Here is a 17154-nt window from a genome sequence, read left to right on the forward strand (position 1 = left end):
GACACAAGTGGTCTTTGAAATAAGACTGATAAAGCTAAGATTTGGCCCTTAATAGTACTCAAGGCCAACTTCATCTCTACCCCTAGTTGTAGAAAGGCAAGAATTCTACCTTATGATACATCTCTGAAGGTGCCAAACCTTGAATTCACACCAGGAAACATAAGCCCTCCAGACTCTATAATACAATACATAGTTCTGGAAGCTAGCTTCCTTGCATTAATCAAAGTAGAGATAACTGGCCCGGAAAGCCCACGATTCTTCAGAACGTGGGTTTCAATAGCCAAGCCGTTAAATTTAGCGTTCGTAAGGTAGGATAGAATATCAGTCCCCGTGAGCCACAGATTGGTCTATTAGCATTAAATTGTCTAGGTACGCCAAGACTGTTATGCCCTGTGCCCTTAATCTGGCTAGAGGTGGGGCCAGTACTTTTGTGAACACCCGGGGTGCTGTAGCTAGCCCAAAAGGGAAGGCTACAAACAGAAAATGCTGCTGTTCTACTTCAAACCGCAGAAACCTTTGTTGAGCGAGAAATATAGGGACATGCAGATATGCATCCTTGATGTCGATAGACGCCAGAAGTTCTCCACCTTGTAGGATAGAAACCACTGACCTGATCGACTCCATGCAAAAAGGAGCGGATCTTCAGGAACTGATTTTGATTTTTTTTAGATCTAGAATAGGTCTGACATCTCCATTTGATTTTGGTACCATAAAGAGGTTTGAATAAAAAACAAACCTTCCACATCTGTGGGGGTCTGTATGATCAACCCTTGAGCCAGTAATCGGTCAAATGCTGGTAACAGATTGCCTTTTCTCTGGATCTTTGGAACGTTTGATCTCAGAAAACAAGACGGTGAAAACTAAGAAATTCTAGTTTGCATCCCAGAGGCACTGTGGAGATGATCCATCTGTGCTGAATTTATTTTTGCCAGACTTCTGAGTATTGCAGAAGCCTTCCCCCCACTCTGGCGAGGGGGCACCTATTCATAATGAGGCTTTAGTATTCTGCTTTGTAGATTTCCGGCCCCAGATTTTCTGTGCCTGGGCCTGACCCTGAGGTTTTCCTCTAGAGTAACTGTGGAGGCCGTCGCCACTGCCTAGAGGTGGGTCGTTTTTTTTTTTTTTCTTACCCTCCTGCAACCACCTCCTCCAGAGAAGTTTTGTAATGGGGGGGGGGGGTCTGCTGGATTCACCATCCAGGTCTTCTCCCACTTCTTAACAAGTGTTCTAGAAACTTGTGCATCTCATTAGGGTCTGGTCACCTGAAAGCCTTTAACCCTTTGTGATGTCATACAGGGGCCCCCTGATATTGGAAACCAGAGATCTCGTTCAGTTTCCTAGATCAGGTGCATACAGGTGGTGATGTGGCCATCAGGCACCATCCGGCCATCAATCCTCTAAGAAAACACTAGCGAAACATGCAGGGTGCTAGCTTGGTTATGATTCAAACTCATGACCTCAGGATTTAAGGCACAGTTTAGGTGCCACACCTTCAATGCAAGCTCTTCTTCCTCACCGTTTGCGAGTCGGCCAGGAGAACCTGAAGACCCCTGCCTGAAAATTTTAGAAGAGCTGGTTTGCTGGTCCTACACAAGCAAAAAAGTTTTCACTGCAGTGTCTATAGTATAGACTCTGCGCTGACCCTTCTGGTCATGGAATCTCCCTAGGCAATGCGTCAGGCACATCAAATGCCAGCCTGAGTTTGGGGCATGTAGGATAACCCAACACAAACACAGGGAACAACTAGATGCAAGCACCACATTGTTAGGGAGATCTAAACTAACCACCCCAGTGTTGCCAAGCAGAAGTGTGAGCCACGCAGGCCTTCACCCCTTGCTGGACACGCCCGAGTCACCAGGAGACCGCTCAGGGAACTCACTCTCAGCCCCATCAAATCAGTGTCTCAGAGCTGAAATGTTAACTGCTGAGTTACTTCATAAAGTGACTTGTCAAAGGTCAATAGGAGCTGACATGAGAACAAGATCCTAGGTCTACAGGCAGACTCCCATGGCTGCACCGATTGTGGGCCATGATTTGCCTTTCAAAGGCCTGCCTCATGTTTTCCCACACAGCACGATTTCAGCCATACCCACTCCATACAACTCGTGCAGGAGGGAGGAAAAAAAAAAAAAAAAAAAAAAAAATACCCCTTCACCCAGTCCCTACTGGTTACAAGGGGGGGAAAAAAAAAACCAAAGGATATGCATGGAAAGTACAAACACTTCAGGCTTACCTGTGAGGCACTGGGGTCTACTTCCACTGCATGTGCAGGTGTCACAGAAGAGTTCATCAGACGCCTTTGGCGGTCTGCAGCCACTACTGGGTCTTCCCCTTTGAAAACCAGACCAGCAGTGATGCCAAGACGAAGTTCTCACCTCTAGGCCACAGAACCACCACATGTCCAGCAGAAGGTGCAGGTGCTGTGCAGTACCTAGGATACGAATGGCTTTTCAACTCAGGTCCCAGAAAACAATCAGAGCCTTAGCCTCTGACTACCATCCATCCTTCCTGCTTGCACCGTATGGAGAGAGACTGTAACCGGCATCCCCGGCGCCCGCTGATGACATCATACTTCCCGAAGTGACCCCGCTGGATGCTTCCTGTGGACCAGCTTGGAGCGCAATAGTTCCGCCCCCTCACACGCTGTAGCTTCCTTCTTTCCCCTAGACATACCAGCCATGCTGTGGAAAGGGAAAATACGCGGCCATGTCGCCTATGCGATCACACTAATGGGGCCGACTTGTAAGCAACAAAAAATGGCAACCTCTGGTCCCCCATTCTCCCCAGAGGGGGTGACCGTAGGAAAAGGGTACGGTACCCTACTTTCGCTGGTGAGGTAAAGACTGGGGCTGTGGGATTTACCACCTGCCTCCTCGCAGTGTCTGCTTGCTGGAGGAAACACCGAAACTGAGGAGCTGGCGGGGAGGCATGCCTTTTAAATCTAGGCTGGGTGGTGTTTCCTAAGAAGGGAGGAGCCGAGGTCTCTCATAGGTTGCTGTCCTGAAAGATATATAAAATTATAAGTTTTCCCATATCATATCTTAATTTTAAAGTGCAGTCCTAAGTGCTTTGCAAGTCCTGAATGTATATTATCTTCAACCATAAGAAGATTTCACTGTGCAAATTCTGTCCCAAAGTGCAAATAAATATATATGAAATGTTGCTTCCACTGTGCATATGGACTACCTTCACCATTTGCACTGTACACCCAAATGTGCTCTGTCTTCTTACCAGAAGTCGTTGACCTTAATGGTTAGAAAAAAAATCAAATAAGCATTGTGCAAGAAAATCACTTGCTGCCATAACCAGATTGGGCTGTGTAGGGAACGACCACCTCCTCTCCGCCAATGTGGGCAACCGGAGTGTTATATAAAGAGGATGCAAAAGTCACAATAGTGCAATCCCATTTATTGAAATAAAATAAATAAAAAATACATGGCAAACGGCTGCTTACAGTCTGCGGTGCCTATGCCTGGCACTGGGGCTGTTTGCACTCGTAATAGGATGGAGAATCCGCTCTGCGTGTGATGGATCCCTGGCGTGCGTTCCATCGCTGACCACTGACAACCAGAGGGACTGGATGTGAGGTTGGATTGAGTAACCAGGCACACCTTGACCTTTTTCTAACCATTAAGGTCAACAACTTCTTTTAATGAGATATCCATTCCAGAGTACATTTGGGTGTACAGCGCAAACGGTGAAGGTAGTCCATATACACAGTGGAAGCAACAGGTTTTTGCAAATTCAATTACCATTTGCTGATCTGAAAAATTATCCGATCTGGGACTCTAATCCGAGGAACGATCCAATCCATGAGTTTTTTGATCCGCTGCACCCCTACATAAAATCTGCGCCATTGGCTGTCCACTCCCACACCTGGTGATGATGGCCAAGTGGCTGAACAGCCACATCGGTTATCACTAGAAAGCCGACCATCAGTTCTAAATAAATAAAAAAAAAAAAGTACCCCGGTACAACCAATTGCTCAAAAGGTACATTGATTTGCGGGAAGTATTTAAAATCCAAACACCACATTTCTACCATTGATTGACAACCTTTGCCCAAAAGTACCTACCGCAAAAAAATTAAATATATATATATATATATATATTTATTTATATATATACATATATACACACACATATACATACATATACACATACACACACACACACACACACTAACCTATGTCTCGACGCTGCAATGTTTTCCTCTTGCTACGTTGAGCATACACATATGCATCTTTAGCAATTGTTTCTATTAGGAATTCCTGTAATAAAAATAAATAAATAACCATTCATGTGGTATTGGTAACACATTTTACCTAATTTTCTACAAGAAGTCTGCTCAATTAAAAATTTTCTTTAACCACTTCAGCCCCGGAAGAATTTACCCCCTTCCAGAGAAGAGCACTTTTTGCGATTTGGCACTGTGTCGATTTAAGTGACAATTGCGCGACATGGCTCTCCCACAAAATGTACCTTTTTTTTTTTAACCACAAATAGAGCTTTTGTTTGGTGGTATTTGATCACCCCTGCAGAGAAGACGAAGAAGAAGACGAAGACATAATAAAAAAAAAAAAAAAATTACATTTTGATATATGTATTCTACTACATTTTTTTTTTAAACCAAAAATAGGATTTTTGTACTCGCCATAAAATCTCTGTGGTTCACTGACCGACACAGCTCCTTTATTCTTAACCATTGGGTTGTTACGCCACCTTCAGGAGAGGACTAGGCAGAACATGTTAACATGTACAAAAAAAAATAAAAAAAATAAAATAAAAAACACACACAGCTTTCTAGTTCTACCCAAAGGGGCGGTCCCTTCAGTAACAACCCTCCAGCCTGCTTCCTACAGCCTCAGTACAACAAGCAGTATAATGTAAAACAATAAGAGGGGAGGGAGCTGTGTCAGTGAACTACAGAGAAAAGGATTTTATGGCGAGTACAAAAATCCTATTTTCCCTTACGTTCACTGACTAACACAGCTCCTTTATTCTTGACCATTGGAGATGTCCCCAAGCAGTATCATAACGAGGGGTGGGAAACAGCATAGAAGAACTTCAACCAGAAACAGAAGTGCTCCTTAAGGGGGGTCACCACTTTATCTGACCGCATCAGAACTTGCAGTAACAATGCAACAGTGCATTATACTCAAAAGTAACTTTTCTTTAAAAAATAAATAGTGCAGAATTGCAAGGTTACACGGCCGCTTGCAAACTTGCGGCCAAGCAGGCATCAGACGATGTGCTTAGATGCACTCTGTAGAATTTTGTAAAAGCGTGAACGGACAACTAAATCACCACCTTAGACAACAGAATGACTGACACTCGATGCCAGAAGCCCGAGAGGCCCCATTGTCCTGGTGGACATAAGAGATGGTAACACAATTTCTTCATTGATGTGGAACGCCGAAACCACCTTCGGCAGAAAGGAAGGTTGAGAACGCAAAACACCACCTTATCCTTATGGTGAACCATATAGGGCAGTGATGGCGAACCTTGGCACCACAGATGTTTTGGAACTTCATTTCCCATGATGCTCATCTACACTGCAGAGTACATGAGCATCATGGGAAATGTAGTTCCAAAACATCTGGGGTGCCAAGGTTCGCCATCACTGATATAGGGCAACTTGCAAGACAAGGCTGCCAGTTCCCGAAACCCTCCAGGCCGATAGAAAAGGGATATTTCTAATGGCCATTACAAGAAAGTCAACAAGGGAATTCCTCTGATGTTTCTGCCCAAGGATCTCTTGTCCTGGATACGAATCTCGGGACCTTCTGATTGAGACAGGAAGCCAGAAAATCCACGGCTGGTGTGCCTCATCGCAGGCACAGTAGCCTGACCACCTCTCACCTCTGGATGCAGCGCCCATTCTCCTGGGTCCAGCATCTGGCGGCTTAGGTAGTCCGCCTGCCAGTTCTCCACTCCCAGGATGTAAATGGCCGATACATGTCGCTCTGCCCACTGAAGGATGTGAGTGACTTCCCGTGCTGCAGCTGTGCTACTTGTTACTCCTTGATTGACATATGCCACTGCCGTGGCGTTGTCTGGCTGGGGCCTGAGCGGACGCCCTCAAAGTCTCATTGACCATGTGGAGAGGCAAAGCCTGATCGCTTGGAGTACATTGATCGGCAACTTAAATTCTTCCCTCAACCAGTGGCCCTGGGTCAACTGTACTCCCAGTACTCCACCCCAGCCAGCCATCTGTTGTGATCACTGGCTAATGTAGGAGGTAGGAACAATTTCCCAGACCGAAGTGCCAGGGATCTAAGCCACCAGAGCAGGGAGTCCCCGACTGGCTCACCCGAATCTGCCAATCTAGGGATAACTGAGATTTGTCCCATTTCATCAAGATCTCCTTCTGCAAGACTCTGGTGTGAAACTGGGCATACGGCACTGATTGAGGCCACCATGAGTCCCAGGACTCGCATGCATAAGTGTAGCGACAACCACCTGTGGTTAATCAACAGTTTTACCATGGCTCAGAGTCTGCAGCTTGTCCGAAGGGAGAAACTCTCACTTCCATGGAGTCCAGCAGTAAGTCTAGGTACGCCAAACTGAGCTGGCACGAGCACCGACTTTTTTTTATGTTCAACAGCCACCCAAAATCCTGCAGGGTTTGCATGGTGATCACCACATCCTCCTTTAAATCTGAGGCAGAAGATGCTCTCAAGAGGAGAGATTGTCTAGGTAACCTACAATCACGTCCTGCGTTTCCACAACACCAAAACTGGAGCCAATACCTTGGTAAAGCCTCGGGGTGCTGATGCCAAACCAAAAGAGACACAAACTGGTAGTGGGCGTCCCCAATTGCGAATCACAGAAACCTCTGATGCCGGAGGCATATGGGTATGTGCAAAGACGCCAAGGAGTCCCCTTGATGGAGTGCGACTATTGAGCGAACTGATTCCATTCTGAACCTCTGTACTTTTACAAAGTGAGGGCTTTTAGGTCTAAGATTGTAGTCCCCAAAAAGGAAGGAGTACGTCCAAACAGATTGGAGTAGAACCCCTGGAACAGGTACTATCACCCCACGACTTAGCAGGTCCTTTACCGCCCCCATGAGGGCCTCCCAGCGAGCCAGGAGTAAGGGTATGCTGGAAGGGAAGAATCTGTTTGGTGGCCAGGAGAGGAACTATCTTGTAGCCAGAGTAAATCAGTCCACAGACCCATTGGTCGGACAGCAGAGAGGCCCACTGGGCTGCAAACTCCCGAAGGCGACCCCCCACCCGTGAGACGAGCAGGGGTAAACCTTCATGCGGTAGCACTTTTGCTTGCAGGCTTGGGGTTCCAGGGACACTTTAGTCCTTCAGAGGTCCTCCTGTTGGGCTGGGGACGTTTAGCCGAAGCTCCGGGCGGACCAAAAAGCAGTTTGCGAGCGGAAAATGAGGGCTCTTGCCTACGGCGTGGCTCCTTAGTCTTCCTGGTCTGTGGGAGCAAGGTACTCTTCCCACCTGTGGCATACTTAATAAGGTCTGAATACTTTGAAGTACACAGGAGGGATTTGGGGGTCGCGGCCGCATATGTAAACAGTGGTCCAATCACACATGTGAGGTATCGCCGTGATCGTCAGAGAGCAATAACTCTAGCATTAGACCTCCTCTTTAGCTCTAGCCTGGTAACCATAAACACCCCCCCCCCCCCCTCCCGGAGTTACTAACCGGTAACATCCTTTTCCAGGAGTCTCAGGACAGCCACCATAGAAAGACCCGGCTCTTCCCCTTCTAGGAAACACCGCCTTCCATTACAGATTTAAGCCTCAACCTTCCTTCAGCCCCTCAGTTCTACCTCCGGCCTGCTGGGGAGACACAAGAACACATCAAAACAAACATCAAGTCTTACCTGACCATCTCATGCGATGAGTTCACCATAAAAAGCTCCCATCTGGGTGGGTATCGGTGCTGTCCTGAAAGACTCCTGGAAAAGGATGTTACCGATAAGTAACTCAGTTTTTTCCAGGGCCATGGTTCAGGACAGCCACCATAGAGAGGATAAGCGAGTACCTTACCTCAGGGTGGGACAACTGCCTGCAGCACCTTACGACCAAAAGCTTGGTCCTTAGCAGACAGCAGATCCAATCTGTAGTACGTCACAAATGTAGAGAAGCTGGACCACATTGCAGCCATACAAATCTGCTCAGGTGAAGCACCAGCCCACTCAGCCTGCGAAGTCGCCACCGACCTAGTTGAGCTTCGAGTTCACTCACTCTCCTAGCTGTAGTGATCACCACTAAAAACAGTCTTGAGGGTGATCCATTTCAGCGTGCAGGCTCCCAACTGCTCAAAAGGCTCCCCTGTGAGCGCCTGCAAAACAAGACTGCAAAGAAAGATCCAACACGGAATGGAGAGACTGACAGGCCTGTGCCTACTCAAGGCCTTGAAAAACCTACCTATGCATGGATAAAACGTCAGTTGTTTTTCTAGAAAACGGCTTAAAGCGGACACCTGACCTTTCAGGGTACTAAGGGCTAATCCTTTATCTGCTCCTGCCTGCAGAAACTAACACTGCCATGGAGCTGCGTACATCAAAAGGAGTTTTCCAAGCACCAACTATTAAAATGCTTCCACACCTTTCAGTAAATAGCCTTCTTACTATTTAAAAAAAGTGGTCACCAAGCAATCAGAAATCCCTTTTTCCTTTAGCAACTCTTCCTCAGAAGCCAACCTGCGAGGTTCCACCGTTCTACCCGAGGACAGATGACTAGTCCCTGGAACAGGAGATCCCCCTGGACTGGGAGAATCCAAGGAGGTTATACAGCCAAGCCCTTCAGAACGGAGAACCATGGTCTCCTGGGCCAGTGTGAAGCAATCAGAATGAGAACTGTGTTCTCCACCTGGAATTTTCTCAACACAGGAGGGGGGGGGGGGGGGGCGGTTGGGCCGGGGAAATAGCACCTGGAGAACTCCCAATTTTGAGCCAAAAGTATCTACTCCTAACGCCCCGTCCCATCTGCTTAGGGAAAAGAAAAGAAAAAAAGTCGCGCTTGTGCGTTTTCCCTTGAGGCAAACAGATCGACGGGATCCCCCCACTTTCTGGTGATCATCTTGAAGACCTCCTGCTGCAATACCCAGTTGCTCTCCCTCAGAGCCTTTCTGCTGAGTAAGTCCCCTACTTGATTCTGTTCTCCCTTCAAATGAATTGCTGACAGAACATTGGCTTAGGCCTATTTGAGGATCGATTCTGACAGAACCCAAAGAGTTACACTTCTGGTGCCCCTGTTTGTTGACATAGTCTACCACGAGGAATTGTCTGATTGAACCCTCATGTGTTGTCCCTGAAGTTCTTCCTGGAAGGCTCTGAGAGCCAGATCCACCACTATCAAATCCCTCCAGTTTGAGGACCGCACTACCTCCATCTCCCCCCAGGAACCTTGCACCATCCGGGCGCCCAGATGAGCTCCCCAACCTGAACTGCTTGCACCTGTTACGGTCCTGGATACCGGGAGGACCCAATCCAGGCCCTGTGAAAGATTTAACTCCTTTCTCCATCATCATCGGGGACAGCTTGACCTGAGGAGGAACTGAAACCAGCAAATCCAAAGACCCCTGGCTGTGGTCCCAGATCCTCAAAATGAACAGTTGCAGAGGACAAAAATGTAGTCCCGCCCACTGCACTGCTGGGCGTGTGGATGTCAGTAAGCCTAGGGCCGAAATAATCCCCCTCACCAAAACCTGAGAACTGCCCTGGAGGAACAATATTGCATTGTTTATCTTCTGAATCTTTTCCAAGGGAAGAAAGACCCTTTGGACCTGGATTAAAATTGGATTTCTCCAGGTTTAAGAGCCAACCCAAGAGGAGGACAGACCAAAAAGGAAGGGCCCTGAATTGGAGATGAAGAACCCCTTCCTCTGTTCTTACTACCAGCCTGAGAAATTTTTGATGGCTTTCTGCGATGGGGGATGTGCAGATATGAATCTTTCAAATCTATTGAAGCCATGAAACAGTTTGTTGGAAGAAGTGCTTTCACCGAATACACAGAATCTGGAATCTTCTGTATGTGACCGAGAGATTCAAAGGCTTTAAAATTCAGGATGAGCCTCAATTTTCCCGAAGGCTTGTGGACCACAAAGATATGGGAATAAAAGCCTCTCGCCCACTGGGACCCTTGCCACCACCTCCTGCTCTTCTAGCTCTTGTAGTGAGGACAGAAGAACCCAAGACTTTTCCACACACTTTGGCATCTCGGGGACAAGAATCCCGAGTGGGTGGGGATCCGAGAAGTCCAACCTCTTCTTATAATCCCCAGCACAAACTGATTGCAGGTGATCCTTTCCCACTGTGGGAGGAAAGCCCCCAATCTTCCTCCCAACGTGATCCGGTCATTGGCTCTTTAGGAGGGTGAAAAATTGCCCCCCCCCCCTCTGGCCCTTAGCCTTCAGTCCCCAGGACTTTTTCTGTTTCTCAGCCTTTGGGGTCTCCACCTTCTTTTGAAGGAGAGCCTCTTTTAGCCTGAATCCCACATATTTTCTTTTAATGGGGAAGGCTTATTGGCTGTCCGATCCAGCACAGCCTCCAAACCCTGGTCCAAATAATAGGTCATCCATGAGAGGTATCCCCCAAAAGTTTAATTTTGGATGCACTATCCCCCTGCCATGTTATCAGCCATAAGGCCCTCCTGGCTGAATTGGTCAGGGCCGTGGACCTTGCAGACATGTGTACAGATTCTGCCAAAGCATCTGCACTATAAGCCGCTCCCTTGAGTAACATGGGGAAAGAAGACAGGATAGTTACCTTTGCAGTTCCTGCTTCTATATGGGCTTTGATCCGAGTAAGCCAGTATTCCATATTCTGGGCTACCACAGTGGCCGCCATGGATGGTTTCAGGTTCCCCTAACCCGATTCCCAAGCCTTCTTCAAAAGCGACTCCACCCTTCGATCCATGGGATCTGACAGGACCCACATGTCCTCAAAGGCCAGATCTGTATGCCTGGACACTTGTGAAAATGCCGCATCCAAACTAGGTGACTTGTTCCATACCAGAGACTCCTCCTCCGCAAACAGAAACCTTGGTTTCAAGGCTCTTGAGAAAAAAGGTTTCCTCTCTGGATCCTGCAATTCTTTGATGGCATCAACCGAAACGTTGTGAACCGGGAACACCCTCTTCTTCTCTTCCCCCCAAGCCACTGTAGATTTGATCATGCAGGGACAAGGTCTTCCTTTCCCCTTGAATACCTAAAGTGGTGTGAATGGCTCCCAAGAGATCCTCCACTTCAAGAGAAAGTTTATACCGAGAGGACCTTTTGGATTCCCCTTCCACAGTATCCTCATCGGACGCCCCCTGGGAATCAGAGATGGCACTATCCGCGTCGTCTTCATCCCTGGAGCCCTCTGGCTTATCCCCCACCTGGACAATAACCTCAGGGATAGGTGGACTAATCTGCTGTGCTGGTGGAAGGTTACTCTGGGACTGAGGTAACTGAAAACTGAAGAATAACTCCTTAAATGACCTAAAAGGTGCTAGAAAGCTCCCTTACTGACGCCGCAAGGTCCATACTCTGCTGTCTGCTCCCCTCTATACACTCCCTACAAAGTGCTTTAGTCCAAGACTCCCCCATAGAAGCCCTACACAAAAAGGACACTTAGACCCATGGAGCTATTTGCTGGTGGCTTTCTGAAATATAAAAGACAAAAGGAGTAGTAAGCACCATCTGTCACTAGCACTAACCAGAGGACCACCCACCACCTGGGTCCTAGATGCACCTCCTCTTACAACCGGCCCATAGCCGATTAACGGCTACAGGGCAGTTATTTAACTCTGAGAGGCCGTTAATGGCCTCCCAGGATTCTGCTCTTGCGCGCGGCCCTTTACCACATGATCGCTCCGTCAAATGACGGAGTGATCACTTGTGAATAAACCGGTTCCTCCCTCCCCTCTCTGTAACGATCGGTACAGTGGAGGGGGAAGAGATCGGTGTCAGCAGCACTGTGGGCTGCACCTGCAGCGCCCACATTGCTGCTCACCGAATGTAACCAATACTCTGCAATACTCCGCCATAAATTGCCATACTCGGAGATACCCTGCAATACCTAGCCATAGACCCCCCCCCCCCCCCCCCCATCCTCCGGTGCTTCTACCGACGACTCGCCAATATGATCAAAGCCAGAATTTTTTTATTTCAGGCTTCCCAGCCTAGAAGTGAGATGTGGGGTCTTATTGACCCCATATCTCACTGTAAAGAGGACCCGTCATCCCATATTCCCATTACAAGGGAATTATTACATTCCTTGTAATAGGAATAAAAGTGATCAAAAAAAAATTATTTTTGGGGAAAAAAAGTCAAACTAAAATAAATAAAATAATTTAAAGCGCCCCTGTCCCCATGTGCTCGCATGCAGAAGCGAACGCATACCCAAGTCCCGCCCACATATGAAAACAGTGTTCAAACCACACATGTGAGGTATTGTCGTGAACATTAGAGCGAGAGCAATAATTCTAGCCCTAGACCTCCTCTAACTCAAAACATGTAACCAGTAAAAGAATGTAAAGCGTCGCCTATGGGGATTTTTAAGTAGCGACGTTTGGCACCATTCCACGAGCATGTGCAATTTTGAAGAGTGACATGTTAGGTATCTATTTACTCAGCATAACTTCATCTTTCACATTATGCAAAAATTGGGCTAACTTTACTGTTTTTTTTTTTTTTTTATAAGCACAAAGCGGTCCCCCCCCCCCCCAAAAAAAACACGTTCGGAAAATTGCTGCGCAAATACCGTGCGAGATAAAAATTTGCAACGACCACCATTGTATTCTCTAGGGTCTTTGCTAACAAAAAAAAAAAAAATATCATCAAATAAATGATGATTTTTTACATGTAGGAGAGAAATGTCAGAATTGGCCTGGGTGCTCCAGAACGCCTGATGGTGCTCCCTGCATGTTGGGCCTCTGTATGTGGCCACGCTGTGTAAAAAATCTCACACGTGGTATCGCCGTAATAGCAGAATGTGTTTTGGGGTGTAATTTGTGGTATGCATATGCTGTGTGTGAGAAAAACTGATAATGACAATTTTGTGGAAAAAAATAAAATAAATAATCTTGATTTTGCAAAGAATTGTGGGAAAAAGTTACAACTTCAAAAAAAAAAATAAAAATAAACTCACCATGCCTCTTACTAAATACCTTGGAATGTCTTCTTTCCAAAAAGGGGTCATTTGAGGGGTATTTGTACTTTTACGGGATGTTAGTGTCTCAAGAATTGAAATAAGCCGCCAGTACTTCAGGTATGATTTTCAGATATTGGCCCCATAGCTTGTGGGCTCTCTAACTTTCACAAAACCAAATATACACCAATTTGTACTTATTTTTACCAAAGATATGTAGTAGTATAAATTTTGGCCAAAATTTATGAAGAAAAAGTTACTAATCTGATACATTTTATAACAGAAACGAAGAAAATTTTTTTATTTTTTTTTTAACAGAATTTTCAGTCTTTTTTCTTTTATAGCACAAAAAATAAAAAATCCCAGCGGTGATTAAATACCACCAAAAGAAAGCTCAATTTGTGTGAAAAAAAAGGCCAAAAATTTCATATGGGTACAGTGTTGCATGATTGAGTAATTGTCATTCAAAATGTGAGAGCACCAAAAGCTGAAAATTGGTCTGGTTATTAAGGGTGTTTAAGTGCCCAGTGGTCAAGTGGTTAAAAGACTGCTGCACAAATGCGGTGTGGCATAAAATATTGCAACAGTCATTCTCTAGATTCTATGAAAAAAATAATAAAAAAAAATAATGTGTGTATATATAATAATAATAATAATAATATAATTTCTAAGTAATTTTCTAGCAATAAAAATAAGGATTTTAACTTGTAAACACCAAATGCCAGAAATAGGCTTAGTCATGAAAGGGTTAACATTCATAAACAAGGGAGGATCATCAGCGCTGTCCTGAAAGACTTGTAGAAATACAGTTAGCAGGAAGTCTAAAATGTTCTCATCTTTCAGGACAGCACCTGGAGATAAGCAAGTACTTACTCCTAGGGTGGGACCACTGCCTACAGGACCTTCCTGCCAACTGACTGGTCTGCTGCCAAGAGCAGGTCCATCCTATAGTGACAAGTGAAGGTGTAATAACTCATCCACGTGGCCACCTTGCAGATTCGCCCTGGTGAAGCTCCAACTCGTCCTGCCCAGGACATTGCTACAGCTTGAGTTGAATGGGCCACTACCGCTGCCAGGGGTTGTACTTCCGCAGCCCTATAAGCTTTGTGGATAGCCGTCTGAAGCCACCTTCCAATTGTGCTTTTAGAAGCTCCGAAACCCTTATGAGATCCAGAAAATAAAACAAATAGAGATGTGTTTTACACTCTTGAGTTAAGAGAATTTAGAAAGTCAAATTCTCTATGTCCGGACCATGAAAATCTCTCACCTTAGGGTGTGTTGGAAAATGGACAGAACGTTGGCAGAATTATCTCTTGGGATCTGTGAAAGACTGAAGCAACCTTCAGCAAAAAGCCCGGGTCTGTCCTCAGTGCTACCCGATCTGGGAAAACTGTAAAGAAAGGCTCAATGATAGAGAATGCCTGAAGTTCACTGACCCTTCTATCCAAGGTGACTGCTATCAGCAGCGATAGTTTTAACAACCAAAATTCAATATGGCTTCTTCTGGTGGACCAAAAGATCTTCTAGTCAGACCCTGCAAAACAACTGATTTTTTCCCTAAATGGGAATTCTTAAATAGAACCGGCCCAGCCCTAGCTAGCTTCTTGAAAAACGGAATGATCAAAAGGTTCTAGAGAAAACCTTCTAGAAACACTGACAGTGCGGCTACCTGAACCTTTAACCAGTTGACCACTGGGCACTTAAACCCTATTAATAACCAGACCAATTTTCAGCTTTCGGTGCTCTCACATTGTGAATGACAATCACTCAGTCATGCAACACTGTACCTATATGAATTTTTTTTTTCCCCCCACACAAATAGAGCTTTCTTTTGTTAGTATTCAATCACCGCTGGGGTTTTTTTTTTGTGCTATAAAAATTCTTAGTTTCTGTTATAAAATTTAGCAAAAATTTGTAATTTCTCTTCATCAATTTTGGCCAAAATTTACACTACTACATATCTTTGCTAAAAATAAGTACAAATTGGTGCCAATATCTGAAAATTGATCACACCTGAAGTGATGGCAGCCCATCTCATTTCTTGAGACTCTAACAAGCCAGGACAGTACAAATACCCCCCAAATGACCCCTTTTTGGAAAGTAAAGTAAACATTCCAAGGTATTTAGTAAGAGGCAAAGCAAGTTTTTTGAAGTTGTCATTTTTTCACACAATTCTTTGCAAAAACAAAAACAAAAAAAAAAAAAACAATATCCCCCCCCCCCCCTTTTATTTTTTTGTCCACAAAATTGTCATATTAACAGGTTATCACACACACAGCATATGCATACTACAAATTACACCCCAAAACACATTCTGCTATTACTCCCGAGAACGGCGATACCACGTGTGAGACTTACACAGCGTAGCCACATACAGAGGCCCAACATGCAGGGAGCATCATCAGGCGTTCTGGAGCACCCAGGCCAATTCTGACATTTCTCTCCTACATGTAAAAATCATCATTTATTTGCTAGAAAATTACATTGAATCCCAAAAACATGATATATGTTTTTTTTTAGCAAAGATCCGAGAGAATATAATGGCGTTGAAACCGTTTATCTCACACGGTATTTGCGCAGCAATTTTTCAAATGTGTTTTTTTGGAATAAAACCAGGTTTGTGCTTTAACAAAAAAAATAAAAATAAAATAAAACTAACATTAGCGAAATGTTTTTGCATAATTTGAAATAGATACCCAACATATTACCCATCAAAATTGCACACACTTTCGCTACTTAAAAATCCCCATAGGCAATGCATACAATTTTTTTTACTAGTTACATATTTTGAGTTACAGAGGAGGTCTAGGGCCAAAATTATTGCTCTCGCTCTAACGTTCGCAGCGATACCTCATGGGTATGCTTTAAACACCATTTTCATATGTGGGCAGGACTTACATATGCATTCGCTTCTGCATGCGAGCACACGGGGACAGGGGCACTTTAAAAAAAAAAAATCATTGTTCATTTTATTTATTTTAGTTTGACACATTTTTTCCCCCCAAAAATAGATTTTTTTTCATCATTTTTATTCCTAAATAATGGGCAGCCGTTTACTGTGATACCCAGCGGTCACAGATGTTCTCGAGTGCGCGCTCCAGGGGGCACCCGAGAGTGGAATTCTGGGAGGATGTCACTGTACCCCCTCCGGGAGTTAAGCAACCGCCCTGCAGCTGTCATTTGGCTATGGTCCGGTTGTTAATTGGTTACGATTTTGGCTGCCAAACCCTTCTCCATTCCGTCATGGAGAAATTTGAGAACAAAAATGTCCTCCTATGGAGAGCAACTTTCTGAAACACACCAGGAATTAAAGCACTTGCAGGTTTTAAAATAAATGGTCTTTGCGACATTCTTGCTTTTTAGCAGGGTACAAACAAAACCTTCAGACAAACCCTTTCTCCTCAGAATCCTGGCTGCCAGCCTGAGGTGACCAACATCGGGATGCAGAAAGGGAACCTAAACAACCAAATGGGGCTCTACCGTCAACTTTAATAGGACTGAAAACCCAAGCTCTTTTGGGGCAATACAGAGCTATAGAATCAGGGTCGTATATTCTCCCTGTAGTTTCCTGAGCACTAAAAGGGATCATCTGTACATGAGGAAAGGCGTAACACAAGGGAAGGTCCAGCATTGAGCTAATGCGTCCAGACCGGCCACTTGGTCCTGCCTGTTCAAGGAAAAGTATACTGAAACTTTTGTTTGGGATGCAAACAGGTCTACCTGGGGAACTACCCATCTCCTCACTATCCTCTGAAAAATCTCTGTAGTTTGACTCCATTCTGATTATAGAACCCTTCTTCTGCTTAGGAAGTCTGCTATCTGGTTGAGGCTGCCCTTCAGGTGTATCGCCGTTAGGCCCCTTTCACAATGAGGCGGTTTTCAGGCGCTACAGTGCTAAAAATAGAGCCTGGAAAATACCGACCCCTTGCACTGGCAGGACGGTGAAAAAAGTCCTGGTAGCCACTTCTTTGGAGCGACGTATTCACCACTCCTACCCATTGAAAGCAATGGGGCAGTACGGCGACGCTTTTGACCCTTTTTCGGCCGC

The 17154-nt window shown here is 45.4% G+C and overlaps 1 protein-coding gene across 3 annotated transcripts in view; it reads right to left on the bottom strand.

Annotated features, from left to right (window-relative positions):
• Nucleotides 1-17154, bottom strand: part of POLE4 (DNA polymerase epsilon 4, accessory subunit) — a 121178-nt gene that overhangs the window by 102882 nt on the left and 1142 nt on the right. For all 3 annotated transcript variants that reach the window (XM_077475732.1, XM_077475731.1, XM_077475730.1), the window contains exon 2: nucleotides 4186-4270. In XM_077475732.1, the coding sequence (XP_077331858.1) occupies nucleotides 4186-4270 (85 nt within the window). The remainder of the gene's footprint in view (nucleotides 1-4185; nucleotides 4271-17154) is intronic.

The sequence above is a fragment of the Lithobates pipiens genome, unplaced genomic scaffold, assembly GCF_037356315.1.
Source record: "Lithobates pipiens isolate NorthernLeopardFrog02 unplaced genomic scaffold, aLitPip1_a1.2 Scaffold_13, whole genome shotgun sequence".
Lineage (NCBI taxonomy): Eukaryota > Metazoa > Chordata > Amphibia > Anura > Ranidae > Lithobates > Lithobates pipiens.